Below are 20,026 nucleotides of genomic sequence, written 5' to 3' on the forward strand. Positions count from 1 at the left end.
AGCAAATGTTTCAAAAACTGGACCCCCCTCCGCCATAAATAGATGTTTGTTTCTGCTCTCTGGGTTTGTTTGTGTTGTGTCTTTCTGGATCAGGCCTGCAGGGACCATTTTTCTGTAAAGACAGCATGGCTTTGGGGAATACTTAGACTTTCCCTTTCTATTTTTTCCTCTGCTCCTCTTCTCTCTTCTCTTTGTTGCCTTTAGCCATCACTGAAACTCAAGTGATGCTTACAGCTTTCCTGGCTGCTGCCCTGCAGTTATTCTCCGGGCTCTGACTGACTGACTGTCTGCTGAATGCTGGTGTTGTAGAGTGGCAGTTTGGTCAGTTCGTCCAGCGGTTTCTTTTTTCTCCCTCCCTTCCTCGGGCTCTCACTTCCTCCTTCTTGTACTACGAGCCACTGGAGAAAGAGAGAAGCCCTGCTTCGTGCTATTAGAGACCGAGCTCTGCCCCTCAGATGTAAACCGAGAGAAAAGGAGAGGAGTAAGGCAGCCACATACTTGCATCTGTTGTGGCGGTGTTCTGCAACTGAGAAGCAAATGAGAGTAAGAGGAGAGAAAGAGAGGACATGTCAGGCAGCCGTGTCCTTGAGAACTGCACCGCAACTCTTTGAAGAGAGACGGGAAATGGAGTGAGTAACGCGCATCTCAACGGGACATGCGTGTTTTCTCAGCCTCTCTCTCTTACACCCTTTGTCTATCTTTTTCTTTCTGTCTTCTTTCCCTCTCACTCTCCCTCTTTCCAGCTCTCTCGCTGTTTCTCTCTCTCTCTCTCTCTCTCTCTCTCTCTCTCTCTCTCTCTCTCTCTCTCTCTCTCTCTCTCTCTGTGCGTGTGCGTGCGTGCATGTGCGTAACCTGCTGCTTGTATACTGACCTGCCAAGCTCACAGTGATGCCGTTTTGGCTGCTGATCGTCCTGCTATTGTCTGCTTGCCTAAGTGTTGCTGACAGGGGATTATGGCACATACAAAACGCCGTATGGACCAACAAAACACAGCGCCAATCTTTATAGACACACACTTGCCATGCATGAAGATCCATGGTGAGAGCTCTGTTTGACAGCCTCAGCTTGTGTATGTACACGAGTCAATGTTTTCATACATATATATCTTGTTTACTTTTGCACTTAATTATTTGTTTAGATGGAGCGTGTGGCATTAGTAAGAATGAAGTTTACATCATTGACATGAGAACTGGGACAAAATTATTGATAGTTATATGGTTAATTTTTAGATGAGGATCAATCTCTGCAGGCTGCAAGTTTTTTTTTTCTTTTCTTTTCTTTTTTTTTTATATAAACAAAAGGAAAACTCAGTCCACCTGGGAGAAAAATCTAAAATTGGCTACTGAACTCTTCTTAGGTTCTGGGTATCAGAGCCAGTGGGGTGTAACCCACTGAACTATTTGTAACTAATCATAGGCCATGAGCCACCCAGCATGCCGTGGAGCCCAGTTGGGTCACACTTATCAACATATAATGAGAGTCAACATGTTGCTCATGTTCCTCAAGGCGTTTTGGAGATGTGTGTCATTACCGAAGATGTGTGCCATTTTATTAAATAATTAAGCGCCAAGCAGCTGATATCACTATATTGGCAGGCGAGCAGAAATGTCATCTCCAGTGGAAACACATTTAATACTCCAGGTGGGGTACCATCACACGCTAATCTAAAAATCCCCGTGTTGCATGACTTGTGAGGTAATGTTACTGTCACATGTGCAGAAGCATCTGCTGTGTTTGATCATTTACGGGAAGACAAGTGTGACAGAGATCGTACACTGAATTTAGTCGTCAAATGAGAGTATGCGAAGTTACTAGACCAAACACTCCAACAGAGCAAAAGTCTAAACTGATGCAGAGGATTCCATTCTAACATCAGTCTGTTTTAATTATCTGCGCATATAAAGGCACTTGATATCTATATTTAAATAAAGTAAATGTATTTGCTTAATGTTTGATTGCAATGAACCATTAATATAATGTATACTATATATATATATGTTTGTGTGTGTGTGTGTGTGTTTATATGTATGTATGTAAATACTACTACAGTAGCTGACAGTAAGTAGTGAGTTTATGAAAATGAATTATTATTCTAATGACTAATGTGCTCCTAGCATCAATGAACAGTGAGGGTTAATAGGCAAACTTGATGATGTCTACAGTATATATTTAGACTTTAGAAACTGTCCCCAGGGAGGGCATGTAAGTGTGTAGTATGCAGTGTTATTGTGAGTGTAAGAGAACACATCCCGAACACATGTGGCTGTGTATCGGTGCACACAGTGTCTTTATGTGTGGTGCAATGAGTTTTTAGGCTGTTCCAGCAAACCAATTGAGGTCATCTGCTTAATAATTAAAGCGTGTCAGTGGTTAGTGCACAAGCCTGGGCCGGCCAATCAGAAATAACAATGTTAGATCAGAGTTAGAGAGTATCAGGGTAAATTAAAAAGAAAACCAGGATTGTAGGCTTAAGTCAGAAGGAGACACAGAGCCAAATAACCCTGCCTTGTTTCGATAATGTTTGACATCTGAATGTGTTTATGGACTCAAGAGTATAAGTTTGTGGAAAATCAAGCGTGTCTTGCAATCATTTTGTCTGTGGAGGTTGTCAGTCATCCAGGTCATGGTAAATTCTTGTCAAAATCTTCTTGTGTCCTTTTCAATCATTTTATGAAACACAAAATGCAGGATGGATATAGCATTTGCGGGCTGGCTACTCAGTGAAACGATGTTTGATACTATGTATATTCTTTAAGTGGCTGCATCTCATTGGCATAGCTGTGGACCATTGGTCTATGTTTTTGGACTGTGGGTGGAAACCAGACAACCAGGAGGAAACTCACCGAGGACAAGGAGAACATGCAAACAGAAAGGCCCTCTGTTAGAGTCAAACCCTGGAACCTTCTTGCTACAAGGCGGAAGTACTAACTATGAGCCATTGAGCTACCCATAATATGAGGAGGACCCAGAAAAAAAAGCAGGCTTTTCCCTTTCCACCCACTTCACATACAGTATCCTATCTCGGATACCGCCCTTGGATACAAGTTTTAGGATAGCTCTATTGCAAGTATTTCATCACAATATCCAAGCCCTACGCCTACTGAAGCCACCAAGTCAGGAGAATATCAGGTCATAGGTGGGGCATTAGATATGTTTAAAAAAGTGTTGTGTTCATAACCTTGGCAGATGTCACAGAATGACAGATAACTGCTTGATCTTAAAAAAAAAAAAAAAAATCACCTTATATAATTTAATTATCTCTGTTCCAGATGAGGGTTTTAACTACGAGCTATATGGGAGTCTTTATGGAAATCGTCTGCTCTCTATGTATTTGCACTGGTTTCCTCCGGGTGCTCTAGTTCCTCATTTATCAGAAGGCGTGCCTGTTTGCTATTTGGAACACTGCAGCTGAGCTCATGATCAAGGAGCTGAGGTTCTTTGACAAGTGGAGTTGGTCCCCTAGTGTACTGCTAACATCTCAAAATATGTAACATTGGTCAAAGATGAATTTACCCGTGAGATCAAGTAATGACCAGCTTTTAGTATCTGTTTTGATGACTCTGGAATTTGCGATAATATTGGAGGATATACCTATAAGGTCCCCAACTCCTTTGTAACAGTTTCTGATGTTTTATTTCCCATTATTTGTTAATTTTTTAATTCATCTATATGACAATTTTTCTCTTGATTTCGAAGCTCCTTTATCAGATAAATGTATTTATTTCAGGTGCATTACTTTCTTTTTACATTAATTGTGGTTAAAATTAGAACATTTAATTCATTTATATTTTTTTATAAGTTAGCCATTCCCCCAATTCTCACCCACAGCTGCACCATGTGACAGCCCTTGAAAAATCCTCAATCAAGTCTGTCTATTCAGTGGGGTCTTCATTTAAAGCCTCATTTCCTTAGTCAGTTTTACGACGATACATGTCTGATTTTTTCTTTCATCCTCAAACAGTAAACTGGACACATTTTAGCATTTAGACACTGACCTGTAAATATTTCAAAAAGTTTGAAAAGTGATCTAAGGTACTTTATCAAACTAATGGCTCAATTTGATGTTTTAATGGTTTAGTAAAGGGTTTCCTTTAAGATACTTCAGCTGTTTAAGGGCAGGTTCCAGTCCTAGCTGTCTAATTCACAGTTATCTTCTTCTTCTCCTTTACCTTTTGGCTTTTCCCATCAGGGGTTGCCACAGCGAATCAACCTTCTCCATCTAACCCTATTCTCTGTATCCTCCTCTCTCACATCAACTATCTTCATACTCTCTCTCACTACGTCCATAAATCTTCTCTTTGGTCTTCTTCTAGACCTCCTGCCTGGCAGCTCCAATTCCAGCGTCCGTCTACCAATATATTCACTATCCCTCCTCTACATAACCGAACCATCTCAGTCTGGCTTCTCTCACCTTCTCTCCAAAACATCTGACATGTGCTGTTCCTCTGGTAGTCTCATTCCTGATCCTATCCATCCTGGTCACTCTCAATGAGAGCCATAGCATCTTCATCTCTGCGACCTCTAGCTCTGCATTCTGTCTCTTTGTCACTGTAACTGTTTCTAGTCCATACAGCATCGTTGGTCTCACCACTGTCTTGTACACCTTTCCTTTCATTCTGGCTGATAGTCTTCTATCGCATAGTACTGCTGATACTTTTCTCCACCTATCCCAACCTGCTTGAACCCGTCTCTTCCACACTTTCTGCTGCTCTGGACTGTTGACCTCAAGTATCTGAAATCCTCCAACTTCTTTGTCTGCACCAACATGCCCATTGAAGTCTGCGCCAATTACCACTCTCTCATCTCTGGGAATATTCTGCATCACTTCATCGAACTCATTCCAGAACTTCTCCTTCTCTTCTAACTCACATCCCACCTGCAGGGCATACCCACTATCAACATTGAGCATCACACCTTCAATATCCAGATTCAGACTCATAAGTCTATCTGATATTCTTTTCAACTCCAGAAAAAAACTCCTCCTTCAATATTACTCCCACTCCATTTCTCTTCCGGTCAGTAACAATTTAAAGCCTGCTCCTAAGCTCCTAGCCTTATTGCCTTCCCACCTGGTCTCCTTGAAACACAGTATATTCACCTTCCTTCTCGGCATATTGTTGACCTGTTGACCAACTCTCTGGTCCCGATATTCAAAGTCCCTACTCTCAGTCACAGACTCTCATCTTTCCTCTTCTCTCTCTGCTTCCGTACACACTTTCCTCCTCTCCTTCTTCTACCCCCAGTAGCCCAATTACCACTGTTACCCTGTAGGTCATTGGTACCCACCAATGGCGGTCCTTGTTATCCTGGGCCTCGACCTATCCAGTATGATATTATTAGGTTTGATTTGCATGTTTGATTTTGGCAAAAGTTTTCTGCAGGATGCCCTTCCTGACGCAACCCTCTCCGTTTATCCGGGCTTGGGACCGGCTCAGGGTGACAGTGGCTTGTGCCCTCCGATGTTTGCTCAGGGAGACACTGGGCCGTGCTTCCCTGAGGCTGCATTAGCTGACTAATTCAGTGATTCCCAAAATCAGCAATTTCTGCTGTTATCAGAACCTCTTTATCGATCTTTGTCTGTAGATCTTATAATTTCTACATTTTAGTAAATCGTAACCTTTTCTAAGCCAGTCTGCGGTTCCCCCTTTGGTAATCAGATTACTGTATACTATTACCCATGAAGCTTAGATATCGTCTAGGGGTATAAGGTGACCATTGACGAGGCCCCGATGTGAGCTTGTGCTTTTTCTAAAAACCTCTGTGGGCGATGCGAGTTCCAATTTATACCCTTTGCAGTAGTTGCTGGAAGCTACTCACACACACACACACACACACACACACACACACACACACACACACACACACACACACACACACACACACACACACACAATTCAAAACTTGATACTTGGAATGCTGTATTCGGAAGACAGCTTCCATCTCTGATGATGTCATTGTGGATCACTGTGACAGCAATTTGTACAGCAAACGGCCTGCAGAATTGACTGCATAAACTCTTGTGTATTTTCTCAGTTTTGCTGCTCTTCCTATCCTATCTCATGTTAGCTTTAGTATTTGAATTGCCAAAACATTCTCATTCCTTGTTATTAGTCAAGGGCCATACTTTTCCCACTGACACTGTAGCAACATGAGCATCAGCGTCACGTTTGATTTTTTTTTTTTTTTTTCCTTCCTTCCTGCTGCCATGAAAAGACGGGTTTAATAACAGAGGGGACAGTGTTTTCTTCCAACTCAACCAGATGTTTGTACCATGCTACACCTGGTTAGGACCAATCTGACCAGACTTGAACATAGTTCACATCCTCAACTAAAAAGATACTGTTGTCCATAATGTTATGCTTTTGACAGTGATTTCTGACAAGGAAAACAGTTATGGCTAATAACTGAATTAACAAAGTTTCAATCTCATTTTGTACCAATTTAAAACTGCAACACTGGCCTTGTCCCCTGTTAGCCTCTACTCTTATGTTACTCTGCTTCACATCTGCTTTATCTTTTTCTTCTATTTTCTTCATGTTCAATATAACTTTTTGTGCTTCTTCTCAAGACAAAATTTGCCATTCATGTCTCCATTGCTTCTCAACCTTGTGTTTCAAGTTGTTGAGTCTGTCCATTCGTGTCTCTCTGTTCTCCCTAAGCCTTCTGTATTTACTGCTAATCCTTTTTATGCTTCTCCCAGCCAGAAGCCCTAGTGAGATCCTGTAGATTTAGCCAGAGGTTGATCTCATGATTAGCATTCAGCTGTCAGAATACGTCAGTCAACTTTTGGAGGCCCCTTTCAATCCTCACCCTCCTACCATAATTTCCTCATTAAAATCTAAATGTATACCTCAGCATTGTGGTGTGCGTGTGCATATGTGTGTTTGTGTGTGCGTCTTCCGCATCAGGATGTGCAAAGCCCCATGTTCACGAAAAGAGAGCCCTGTGTGCATTAATGTAGATACATATCCAACCTCCTCCTGATTTCCCAGGAAGTCGCCCTCCATCATCATAAATGACATGAAAAGAGCTGGAGACCGATATATGCATGAATTAATTGGCTTGAATAGGAGTATTTAGAAGCTTAATCCATGGGGATTAACGCAAGAAGCCCTCTCTGGTTTTAAGCTTCTGTGCGTTTTCAGAGGAGGATTGTTTCATTTCAATCCATCCTCCTCCTCCTCACATGCCACCACCTTTAGTTCTTAGTCAGCGAGCCTCTAAAAAGCTGTCAAGTGTAGGATTAGCTGTGTAGAATACCGCTAGTTTACTAATTGCCTTTACATATTATAACAAAAATAATTATTATTAATTGTATTGTTATTTTTGAATTATTATTATTCATCTCATATTGGTGGACCTTTTGCTTTTTGTGGGTAAATAGATTCAGCTGCTACAGTCACTTCATGGAAAATTAATTATTGTAATCTTTAAGGGCAGCCACATAATGATTTGAGCAGTATTTGATTTGTTTTGCTTGTATTGTATCAGCTTAATAGGGATGTGCACACCTACTTGGATAATTTTATATGCATCCTAATCCACGTTCATGAATATGACACATTAAGATAAATTATAAAAATACAATGATTAAGAGGGTGACACGGTGGCGCAATGATTAGTGCTTCAGCAGGACCCTGTTTCGATTCCGAAGAGGGGACCTTTCTGTGTGGAGTTTGCATGTTCTCCCCGTGTCTGCATGAGTTTCCTCCGGGTTCTCCGGGGTCCTCCCGCATTCCAAAACCATGCAGGAGGTAAATTGGAAAAAATTGGGAAAATTGCCCCGGATTAGTGAGGGAGTGAATGTTTTCTGTCTGTCTATGTGGCCCTGCGATTGACGGGCGACCAGTCCAGGGTGACAGCTGGGATAGGCTCCAGCATCCCCCGCGACCCTGAGTGCAGGATAGGCGGCAGAAGATGGATGGACAATGATTAAGAAGAACAAGATATTATCCCGACGTATATTATACATTCTGAACTTTTAGACTTATTTTATGTCCTCTTTTTTTGTCTTAACAGGCGATTAGTTGTTTGTGTTTGCAGAAAAACGTTTGTGGTCAAGGTGCAGCTGTATGGGGAGAAAATTAGATTAAGGTTAAATCAGTTGGCATCAACAGCTGCATCTTATAGATTGTTTGTATATCCTGGTGTATCTTCTCAATGTTTACATGTGATATTAAGTACCAATCCAATTTAAAGCCTTGGGCACTGTGTGCTACCCAATTAGGCAGGGAAATGCACTAAATGAGCTAAAATGAATGTGACGATTCCCTGGTATTTCTCAAACTAAATCTGTTAATAAGGCGCTATAATCAGACTGAAAAGTCTACTTTCATTAAGGCTGGTGGGACGCATTAGTCGTTAGAATTGTGTTAATGGCAAGCAATCCAATCTTTTTTTCTCACCTGTGCCCTCCTGGTCAATTGCTGTGTGCATCCAGCATGCTTGCCAAATTGCCAATGTGATACACCTACATCCCCGGTAGAGAGAATGTTGGTGTCAGTGTTTGAGTTTAGTTGAAGCTCAGTGAACACAACTCTTAGAATATTGCTCCGTTCAACTTTATAAACATCTAACATCTAAACATCTTTGTACAAATTGTAAAAATATTTAACTGAAGTATCTCCTGCTCTTCAAACTATCGATTGTTGTTTTCATCAACGGTCTGTTCTTCCACTATTTTTTCACTATAGTGCCATCATTTTAGTTTCATCTCATCCTTGCCCTCCACATTTTCACAGTGCACCTGTCTCTCATCACCTATTGCCCTTCTCTCCTCCTTTTTTCTAATTTTTTTCATCTTGTCTTTATCCTTCCTCCCCTACCCTCCTTCATTTACGGGCTTCACGCAGCAAGTCTGTGAGATACTGTGCAGATCAATGCCTATAGATTGGCTCATTGGAAGCCATTAGTTATGGGTTTTTATAAAGCTAGTCATTATTGTGCTTAATCTTGCAGAAAATTAAATTTAGGGTTGTGTACACTCTTTTGGGTAAAAGTTGTTGATTTTTCCCCTCCTCATCCTCAGTTAACAGCTGCTATTTTGCTCTTACTTTGCATATATAATGAGGTCTTTGTGATTGAGCACATGTGTTTAAAGATATAATTTGTGAAGGAAACAATTTTATCCCCAACGATCTAGTGATGCTCCATCCTGTGTTGTGATACCATTCTACCTTCTCAAAAGATGATGATGATGATGATGGACCTACCCGTCTATTCTGATGTTACTCTGGGCATCGACACACAGCTATAGTGTGTCGCTGTGACGCAAAGAAACAGAATCTGTGCTGATGGTCTTAGTTACGCTCTAAGGTTTGTCATCCTGTGATGACGGAGAACTTGCAAGCTGGGATCCACTCTATAATGCAGCATTGTGAGGGAGCGTCAGCCCAGACCAGAAAACTGGCCAGTACAAGAAAGAAAATAAGAAAGTGATTTTTGTTCTCCTGTTTCCAGTTGTTATCAAACTCCTGTGTTTGAATGTGAATTAACTTGTTAATTTTAAATGTCCTTCGCTAATACTTGAAAGGTTAGCGTAATTTGTTTGCTGGAATAAAGCTATATAGTAAGTTTTACAGTAAGTTCCTTTGACTTTAGGTAAAATGCAGGAGTGTAAATAGTGAAAAGCCAGCTTCTCGAGATTGGCTAAATCTTCAAGCTAAAAACCAAAAAAATGCCCAAAAATAAATTGACACATAAAAGTGGACTAGTGCCATTCTTAATAAACCATCATGCATCTTGGTCATGCCAAAAAAACCCTCAAGAAAACTACAGCAGCGTGGTTTGGCCACAGTACTGCACACATAGTGCATTTTTTTTTCTCTGTGTTGGCAAATTTCTCTATTGTCAGAGCCTTTGTACTGAATGGCTTTAATACCCTAAAAGTTCTAGTGATACTCTGCCACAGTGCTTTTGTTTTTAGTGCTGTGACTCTGTCCCCGTCCAGCTTTAATTTTCAGAATTGGGCCATTCACCATCATGAACTGCTGGACACTGCTCTCCCGCGTCTGTCCCAATGCTTTCTCTCTCTACCCTTTGAGACTTCCTCCAGCCCATTTAGTTTTAGCCCTCTTTCCATCTCCCAATTGCACATCAACCTCAGTTACACTGCAGGACCATGAATGAAAATACGAAGATACATTATTTAAGATTTTGGAATTGTAAATATTGTTTTATTATTAACTAAACATAAAGCAAATATACGTAACCTTTTTTTTTTAATGCCTTATCACTCATCACCTATACTTGTGGCCCCTTTCTTTCCATCATCACCTTTTCTTTCCATCCATTAATTTTCCGATAACCGTAGCATATCTCATGCGTGCACTCTCTTCGCTGTATTCCACAGTCCCCCTCTCTGCCCATCCCCAAACCCCTTTTCTCCCTTTGCCTACCCCTCGCCCCCCCACCCACATCCTCTCTAACTAAACAATAGATGCCTTGAGCAATGAAAGATCACTTTCCATTCCACGACTACATCGCCAACACTGCCCACCCTCTCCCTCTCACCCCATGATGAAATGCAGAGTAGGGCAGCAGTCTTCTTTTGTTTAGCTTAGCGCAAATGAAAATTGCTAATCAATTTTTACCCCCTCTTATTTCATGGCATGTAGTTCCTGCCCCTCCCCTGCCAGCTGTCATTGTGTGGTTGTGGCGCAGGGCTGAAAGCTTCATTAGCAGGAGGACAGCATGTTTTGCCCCTTAGCGCTGTATTCATGGAATTACTAAAGATAGATAAGACATTGCCTGGTATTTTTCATAGGAATATTGCAAATAGATACTTCCTTAAGTCATTATTTAATGTAAAGATTCCCACGCAACTTTTATCACGGTGAATCTTGGAAATGTATTGTAACTCTTGATGTTTTTACATTCTGTCTCACATTGGTTTGGACGACCAAGCTGGGAATGAGTTTTCCAATCATTTTTTGCATGCGAATGATACAGCCATATGATATATATGCTATTTGTAAGTAAAACACAAAACTGTCTGCCAGCTCTAAAATGGCTTTATGTTGACAATGGGTGAATTAATCTTGATTTCTTTGATGTGGTTATTTTATTTGATTTATTTTATTTTATTTTATTTTATTTTATTTTATTTTATTTTATTTTATTTTATTTTATTTTATATGATTTTTTTTGTTTTGTTGAAGATGAGACTGTGTTGACTGTGTTTTAATTATAACCTGCTGGATATATTTGGTTACCGGTTCAATAAATGAAATGATCTACAATCCATACTCTTCAACCCAAATTGAATCTGTCCAATGACTGAAGGGTAAAATCAACAGTTTTCTGTTGGTCAACCTCACCAGCTAAGGTATTGTAGATATCTGTGGATATGTGTTTTATTGGTATTGACAAGGCATTATTTCTTCATTATTTCATTCTTTACTTAGAACTCATCCCTGCTGATAGTTGTCTGCATAAGTTGACTAGAACAACGTTGCTTTTCCTTTGGTGGGCAGAAGTCGAATATCTCGAGATCCTCAACTGAATCCTAATTCTAAAAGCTAACCTTTTTAGCCAAATACAAGAACATCCTCCAGGAGTTGATCCTTCAACAAAATTCAGTGTGTTTTCACCTCTGTATGTCGTGCCACTGTGGCAGAAGAGACACAGTTTCTCATCCATATTCAGGGACATTTTTGCTGCGTCTGAACAGCTTGATGACTTAGATTTTATCAATATGATCAACAGATCAAAACAAACCACATCAAGATTTGTGCAAAATATGACAGGTCTATCCACAAGACAAGGAATAATCAATCAATAAAACATGAGTGGGATAAAGACGTTTATCCCACTCATGGCAGCAAGGGCAATAATATTAGTATTGCAATGATATTAGTCCAGAGATGAAGTTGCCAATATGCAGGTTTCTCTGCATACTGTGACCAAGACGTAATCACATGTTGCTGTAAACGTGAAATTGATTTAATTTTTCCGTAAACTCTATTGTATATTAAAAACATTTTTGACTGATATTTGACAAATGTAAAGCATGTAGTGTAAAACGACAATGCAAACGAGAACCCTAAATATTATTGCATTATAATTTATAAATTATTATTATATATTAACTATCCTCCAGAAGAAGTCATCATTGAAGATTTTGCCTTGGATGAACTCTAATTTTCATCCACACTAATCTTTGAGAATGACTGCCATTTTATGAAAACAGGATAAAGATAAGAAAAGATACATAGGAACACTTCATATCATGAAATTAGCGGGCTCCTCCATGCTGTAAGAACTAGTGCAACTTTTATGTAAGCTAATATTTTCCACAAACATTCAAGGTCAAAAAGAAATGAACATGGATGTCATAAATATATTTCTTATATTTTGATAGTTCATATTGTATAAAGTTTAGTGGCTGTCTCATTTATTGATCAATTTTTTGACTCATTGTCATATATTGCCATACAGAAATGTAATGGAATTAACCTCTTCCCCATTCCAAGCTCCATCGTGTTCTTGAATCTAAGTGTTGGTGTCGGGATTTTCCTCTCTCATTCTTTTTCTGTGTGTTGATCATAGTTTTTCCATCGCCTTCTATTAAAAGCCCAAGGATCTGTTTGTCAATCCATTCCAAGGTGTCTAGTTGCCTCATGAGTGCTATTAATAACACCAGTGAATACAAATATATTGGTACTCTCAATCCAGTGATAAGAAGACACGTCATGACCGTCTTAATTCAATCAGACTCCCTTTAGAATGTTCCTTGGTTACCTAAAGTTCTGTGTGTGTTTCTGTGTGTCTATTTTTTTTTTTTTAATCCAAGTCATCGCGCTGCTGACCCTCCTGACGCTCCTGACTTCTTTCCACATAAGAGTATCGTGTTCCAGACTTAGTAATTTCATTGAAACTTTATCACACCCACCCAATGACATGTCATCACAAAAGTACCAGTGTTAATAATAACAGTGTCATAAAATACATGTGATTAGTGTATGCTTGAAGACATTGAAGTCAAAGTCTGGAATGTGAATTCGATAATGTGGAACATAAACCACATGAATAGAACTGACCCAATCTCCAAGAATACATTATATGACCACATCAAGTGATGATGGCACACTTTCCGTTAATATCATGCCATGACAACTTGGAGTTGATATCAGTGCAAACCCTGTTAGCATCCCACTGTTAGACACAGGACTTATTCTGTTGAACCTGGGTGAAAAGACAACACAGTGAGCTGCGGGAAGTTTTTTGCTTTGAAATTATTCAAAGGAAACTAACTCAAAAGGATTGAAAGTGTTGTGAAAACAATTACGTTAGCAATTGGTTTTGGAATTTATTCCCAGGTTTGAAAGAATTGTTCAGAAAATTATTTGGATGGAAACTGCAGTCTTGCGCTTGGTTGATCTAACAAACACCCCAACCTGCCTGCAGGTAGGGGCAGATACCTGCCTGCAGTACAGATACCTGCCTGCAGTGCATCCTTTACAGTTTTTCCAACAGTTGCAACTGTTACCCGCATCTTCTAACTGTTGAACCAGGAAATCTGTTTGTGCCCCTCAAGCAAATGATCCTAATTTATTAATGCTTTATTTGTGGAGGCAGAGGGTAGATGGCATACTGGATGTAATTTCTTTGAATGGGTGCAGAATGATTTTGAATTTTGTGACGGCAGTAGACACTACGATTAACAGCAACAGTGATAATACTGCCTTTTCAAAATGTTTTTTTGTTTTGTTTGTGCCAGACAACCTATAACTGGATGTTCCCTGTAATTCTACTACAAATAATTAAACAACAAGGTTGTTAGTTTAGTGTTTTAAAAATTCAAGAGCAATATGGTAATAGCTGGTTGGAAATTGAAAAAAAATGAATTTTATTTGACTAGGAAGCCCAATTTTATTGTTGTATGTGTTTTTACAACGATTAGATAAAATATCATACAGAATCAGTCTTGTTTTTTAAGGTAAATATTCAATTTTTTCAGTTTTGTCCATTTGCTATCTATCGGGCTATTTGTTCATTTTTCCCGCCCCTTCCAAAAGGTGGTGCTGTTTTGCTATCTTCTATTTACCTGAATGTGAATGAAGCCATTGTTTTTCATTGGTTTAACACTTAACAAAAACCAGACTGCTGCATTATCGTCGGGGGGCTGTTGTCATGTCGCATAATGTTTTCATGACCGCCAAGATTCTTCATTTGCGACACAAAGTATCGTCTTTGAACACAAACAACACAGAAACTCTCTTAAATCTATATGCCTACCTAGGAAAGACTGATGTACAGTATAATATTATTTGTCGTACTTACTCAAAGCTTAACTGTTTTTTGTCCTAAAAACTATATATAACACATAACTCTCCCATCCATCTTCTCGAATGTATATCCACAAGCCATGGACCATTTTTGACAAACAATGTACATTTGCCTGTAAACTCCTTGGCAAAGTCTGCCTCTTGGCTATGATTCTCTTTGAGTCCTGAGAAAACAATATACAGGTAGACAAGAGACTGAAAGGTAAAAGAAACTGGGCTGAACTAAAATGTATATCACGGTTTTTGATATACCCCAGACAGGTCACTCTCAGCTGTATGTTACCAGTCTTACTCTCAACATCCCTCCACCAGAGCATCTCAATGCAAAAGTAGAGATTGTGTGTTTGGGCGAGTGCATGCAGAAATGTTTCGAGCCCAGTGGAAAAGCTGGAAGAGTTGCTAATCCACATAGCTGGCCAAGCAGAAAGGCCATTCATATTTATAGCTCAGTGAATCACATTCTGTCATACAGAAGTCGAGTACTAAGGCCAGGAGCAAGAATCACCTCAGAAGTAAATAGATATGTGGGTCTTGCGGCAGTGTCAGCCTTTAACAAAGACGACCGACTGACCAAATAATAACTCATTAAAGAGATTAATAGCCTTTAGAAATCGACAGGAGCAACACCGGCGTGTGTATATAATATAAAGCATGCATACTTGGCAATATGTCAGTTAATATGCATTATAAGCATATATAAGGTTCCCCTAGAAAGACACTGTGTTTTAATTGTACCTAAATTGAGCTTTTTAATAATACAAGTTCTATTAAATGTTTTCTGCTGGGGTAGTTGGTTATTAAATGCATTTCCCATACTTAACCAGTCGAGAGTGTAAGTGTACCCAAATTTTTGATTCCAATAAAGAAGATAAAGATGGTATTTTTGAAGGTTTTCCCAACTGAGCAATTAACATATGGTACGGTATTGACTTGTCGTATGTAAATTTTGTATTTCTTTTTTGTACCTGCTAATTTTACGAATTTCATACATTTGTAAATCATTTACCTTTAGTTTTTGTCATTTCAAGAATTTCATATGCCAAATAAACAAAGATTAAGGTTGCGTTTCCTTTTCTGAAGCCTATTTTTTAGTTTGTATATGTACAATAGAATGTAAGATGAAAATTTAAAAAAAAGTTATAAGATACAAGAAAAAAAACCAAACAAAAAACACCTAAACTTGGTTGTGTGTCTAAACTGAAAAATCTGATTATTTATGTTTTGGTATCAGTCAATAACATTCTTGAGGGAACATGAGTACAGTACAGGTATAAGAAAGGAAAAGACATACTGGTTTGAATTTGAAGATAATGGTATAATAAAAGATCTATAGCAATAACACCAACACTGTTGTTATCATTAGGCCAGGCTAACTTGTAACATTTCCCTGACAGTAGGTTAACTTTTAGTCTACGGTAGGCTAGCCTACCGTAAGGCGATACGGAATGCTCCTTATATATGACGATTTGAGTCGACATAAAGGGAATCCTTCGCTCAATGACGAATTCTCTCAATGACGTGGTTCTTGGAACAGATCACCGTTGTTAAACGAGGAGTAACTGTATTCAACCTGTTATGTCACAGTCATCCAGAGGTTAGACAAAAATAACCAACGCTGGACAGCAGTACAGGGTTAAAAGTGAACTGAGGGCTAACCGTGTTATTTATGGGGCTAGGTCATGCAGGCCTGTGCCAAATACAAGTCAAATACATATTCTGTCTGTCTGTTCGTCTATACATTTATAATGAAAAATAAAAATGACAAATAAATCAAAGATGATATTGCTGGAATAGATTGGACAACAAAGACAGGACAATTCCGATAAAACATGAACACAAGTGTTAAAATCTTTTGCTAAGATGTGTGTAGATGTCCACCAGTACTTGGGAGAAGCAGCCTATCTGGTTTTCTAGAGACTCATCACAAAGCATTTGGGTTACTCTGATTTGTCCCTCCATATGCTTGATATCTGAATGGTGGTTGTGTCATGTTGTCCTCTTCTCTGATGAGCTGAAGGACGAGCCAGTTGTTGCCACAGCATCATTTGGGTACTAGCTTGTCACCTTCCCCCCCAAAAAAGAAAAATAAATAAAAAAATATGATATTGATATTCAATCAATGTGCACCTCCATAAAATTACCCAAGTTAAGTTTTCAGTGGGAAAAAAACAACAAAATTTGATTGTAGTTTTGTGATATATATACTCTATTTACATGAATTAGTGATTAAATACATCCAAAACTGTCCCATTGATGAACCATAGAGATGAATATTTTGTCTTTGCTGTATCACAGCAAATGAAAGCTATTTCAAGTGGTTGCTCACAATGCAATTTCATGTCAGAAGTAAAGAGAGAGAAAACCCTAGAGACTGCAAGTTTATCCTATTGTATTTGACATATAATCTTCATCAATAGAAGGCAGCAAGTCAAGCTGTACTAGGGGATCACTGCTAACGATACTCTAGAGAAAAAGTCATACGTCCTATTTATCTGTTGGCGGCAAATACAGGTCTCTGGAGAGGACACAAACCGATTCAGTACTGTGAGCAGGAACAAATGCATATGTACTGTAAATGTACAATGTAGAAATGTTTCAGCAGACTTTTACCATCATTCAATCATTTTCTTTCAATAAATAATTTTATGTGTACAGAATGTGTGTGTGTTTATGTTTGTTCCCTCTTCTCTCCCTGGAGTACTCTTACCTCCACAACCTCGCGGAGCCTTTCCACCTCCACCCCCCCTACCTCTGACACTTGGTCCCTGCCTTCCTTCTTTTCCTCTCTGTCTCCCATGACTCTGTCCCTTCTTCTTGTTCCCTCCCCTTATATGTGTGATATAGATATGCTTTCTCTTCTTCTGGATTGAGATATCTCCCTCACAGCACCCACAGTGACCCTGTCCATGACCACTGACCTCAGGGGTAAATGCAAGGTCCCATCTCACCAGGAAATAAAAACATTAGCTTCCTCCCACTGTCTGACCCCGCTCACCTTTCTCGTCTCGCTTTGCCCCTTCCTCTATATCCGTTTCCCTAAATCCCTTCTGTACCACCCCCTGTTATGTTGTTCTTCCCTTCAGCAACCTCTCATAACACCATTTCCTTATTGAGTCTTCAGTCCTCTCCTGTTTTCTGCTTTCTTTTTTTTTCTCCCAAACAAAATTTTCTTTTGGTTTGTAAATGCATTTTTAGCAACGTGTTAGGAAAGATTGGCCCCTGATTTAAGCATGAAGATACATGCTTTAACACGTTTAACGTGAGTTTAAGAACATAAGAAAAGACTTTCTGCTTAAACTGGTACAGCTGCATTAACAATGTATAATAAATCTGTCTTTTTGTTTAATTTATCCTGACATGACTGAAAATGGGATGAATTATATTCTCTTCATAGAAGTTCATCGTGCCTAAATTGTTGAGGGAAGAAATGAACTTCCTTGCAATGTAATGTGCTAATTGACTGGTGTCTTATTCTATGTTGATGATATTACACCATCAATTTGTACGGAATCATGCACTTGAAATGTTTACATATTTTGCTACTATTATTCGAGATATTACACATTAATCTGTTTACTGCTATGCCTTATGAAAAATCTTTCTTTTTTTTGGTGGGTAGTACAATGTGCTGCAGTGGCAAGCACTCCTCTTCATTGCAAGAAAGGGTGTTCCACGTTCAATATGGGGGCACAAGGAGAACAATGAACATTATGGATTTTTCTGGATTCTCTTGTTTAACCCCGCAGTTTAGATTCACTCAGTTGGTTAATAGAAGACTCTTTGTTTGTGGGTGTAAATGATGTGTTGATGTGTATATATGTGACCCTTTGATTGATTGGTCCACTGTACCCCAACATCAGCTGACATTGGCACCAGCACACTATTGACAGTGTCAAAAATATGTTTATAGGCAAGAAATGAATGTTTTGTATACTTTTTTCTGCTCTTTTGATATTGTCCTCAGATTTTTGACATGTTATCCAAGAGTCTAAATTGAAATGTCTCATTATGCTTATCAACACATGTTTGTTATGAATAACACCTGTCATCATTTTTCATGTCTATGTAATTTGGAGTATTTCTAACCATGCAAACTCCACTGTGTTATGACTAGATGAGCTCTTTATTTTTCTGATGTTTTACTCGAGGAGCTGCTTGTTAACATCTCAAAATGGAATTGAAATATCCAAGATAGTAGGAGACAGGATTAAAATTCTGTTTTATTGAATTCAGTCTGTTTAAATGAGTGGGAAAGTAGGCTAAAAATGCCATGGCATACACCCTAAATACACTTTGAGGTGGAAGCATTTGGGGTTGCACATGCACTGTCATGGCTTTGCACAACTCTGTGTATGCTGGTGTGTGTGAGTGCACGCGCATCATTAGTGTGTTGGTTTTTCCTCCAGTGTGAAACGCAAAAGCATTCCCTGGAGATTGTTCTCTCCCGCTTCCTGTGTTGCTCTTGATGAAAAATCAGATTTGAAAAGTGCAGTTGTTTGCAGCATTTTGCGTAAGTTGAACATGTCACCTGTATGTAGCACTTTGCCTCATCCATATTCATACCTTTCCCCCATCATTGGATGTAGGACACAAACACGGAATGTGGCTTTATTTCTATTTTGAAACCCGACTCCCCATATTCTTCAGATTTAGTCCTAGGCATTTGTTTGGATTTCACACAAAGTAGGATTCATTATTGACACTACATTGAAAGAAACTGAGTTGATGTTAAAAATATCAGGTATTTGTCACGATATGATGATATTATCAAGCTGTTTTATTTTATTCCAGTTTTTCCACCACTGGCCATACACTGACCAAAAGCTGTATGTGAGAGTCAAACACAGAGCATCACACTGTTACATTGCACATCCTCAATGAATCAAACCAACTGCATAAACTGAGGGCAATGTGAATGTCTGGTCCATTAAGTCATGTCTTATCACAACACTTGGTTTTATTGCTTTAAAAAGTGGTTTCTCTTGGAGCTTGGAATACAGTTCCCATTCTTGTAGACTTGGCTTATTGTATTTGTAAGGACTTTAGTGTTTCCTGTGCCCTTCGGCAATAAACCCCAAATTTCTCTCTTTTTTTTTTTAGCATATCCTGTAGTCCAGCGCACTGCAGCTTATTTTTTCCGTTTTATTACACAGGAAATAACCAATTTCTTGTTATATCCCTAGAAATCATGTCCATTACAACCCTAACAGTGGTGGAATTAAAACATTATGATGAATAAAAGAAGGACTGAAACTAACAGATGCAATCACTGCTGTTCTCTGCAGTGGACTAAATGTGGCAAGTGTGTTTAAATTGACTAAGCTTAGACTGAGGTTAAATTTGACAAGGCAAAGTAACATCATGGTGAAAAAATTACACCAGGCTCAAAAACATGAAGAATATATAATAACCCACAACTGCTAGTATCTAGAATGTTGCCAAAAATAGGTGTATCATAATTTCTAATGATCTAAACTCAAAACAGAAGTATGGATTTACATAAAACTCCATTCAGATTTTCCTATCATAATTCCCAGAAGCATGGCTGTATGGAAGTGAAAAGCATAATCTTATTAGTTTTTATGTGGAGCTACAGCCACATTCTGTCTGCACTTTGGTGACAATAACATCATTAATGTGAATATTCAATGTCTGTTTTTTGTTAATTTTTCTTACATTTGCAGCAATAGTAAACCAAAAGTCATGTAAAAATCTTGCAAATGTAAATGTTTTTGTAC

General features: G+C 38.9%; 1 protein-coding gene across 1 annotated transcript in view; it reads left to right on the plus strand.

Moving 5' to 3' along the window:
* Window positions 1–556: 556 nt before the first annotated feature.
* esrrga (estrogen-related receptor gamma a) overlaps window positions 557–20,026 on the plus strand; it is a 148,703-nt gene continuing 129,233 nt past the window's right edge. Inside the window, exon 1 of the mRNA XM_086174714.1 lies at window positions 557–629. Within this exon, the coding sequence (XP_086030840.1) occupies window positions 625–629 (5 nt within the window). The 5' untranslated portion in view covers window positions 557–624. The remainder of the gene's footprint in view (window positions 630–20,026) is intronic.

This window comes from Fistularia commersonii, chromosome 27 (genome assembly GCF_037954325.1).
Source record: "Fistularia commersonii isolate RoL2024-O1a breed Wild chromosome 27, RoL_Fcom_v1.0, whole genome shotgun sequence".
NCBI lineage: Eukaryota > Metazoa > Chordata > Actinopteri > Syngnathiformes > Fistulariidae > Fistularia > Fistularia commersonii.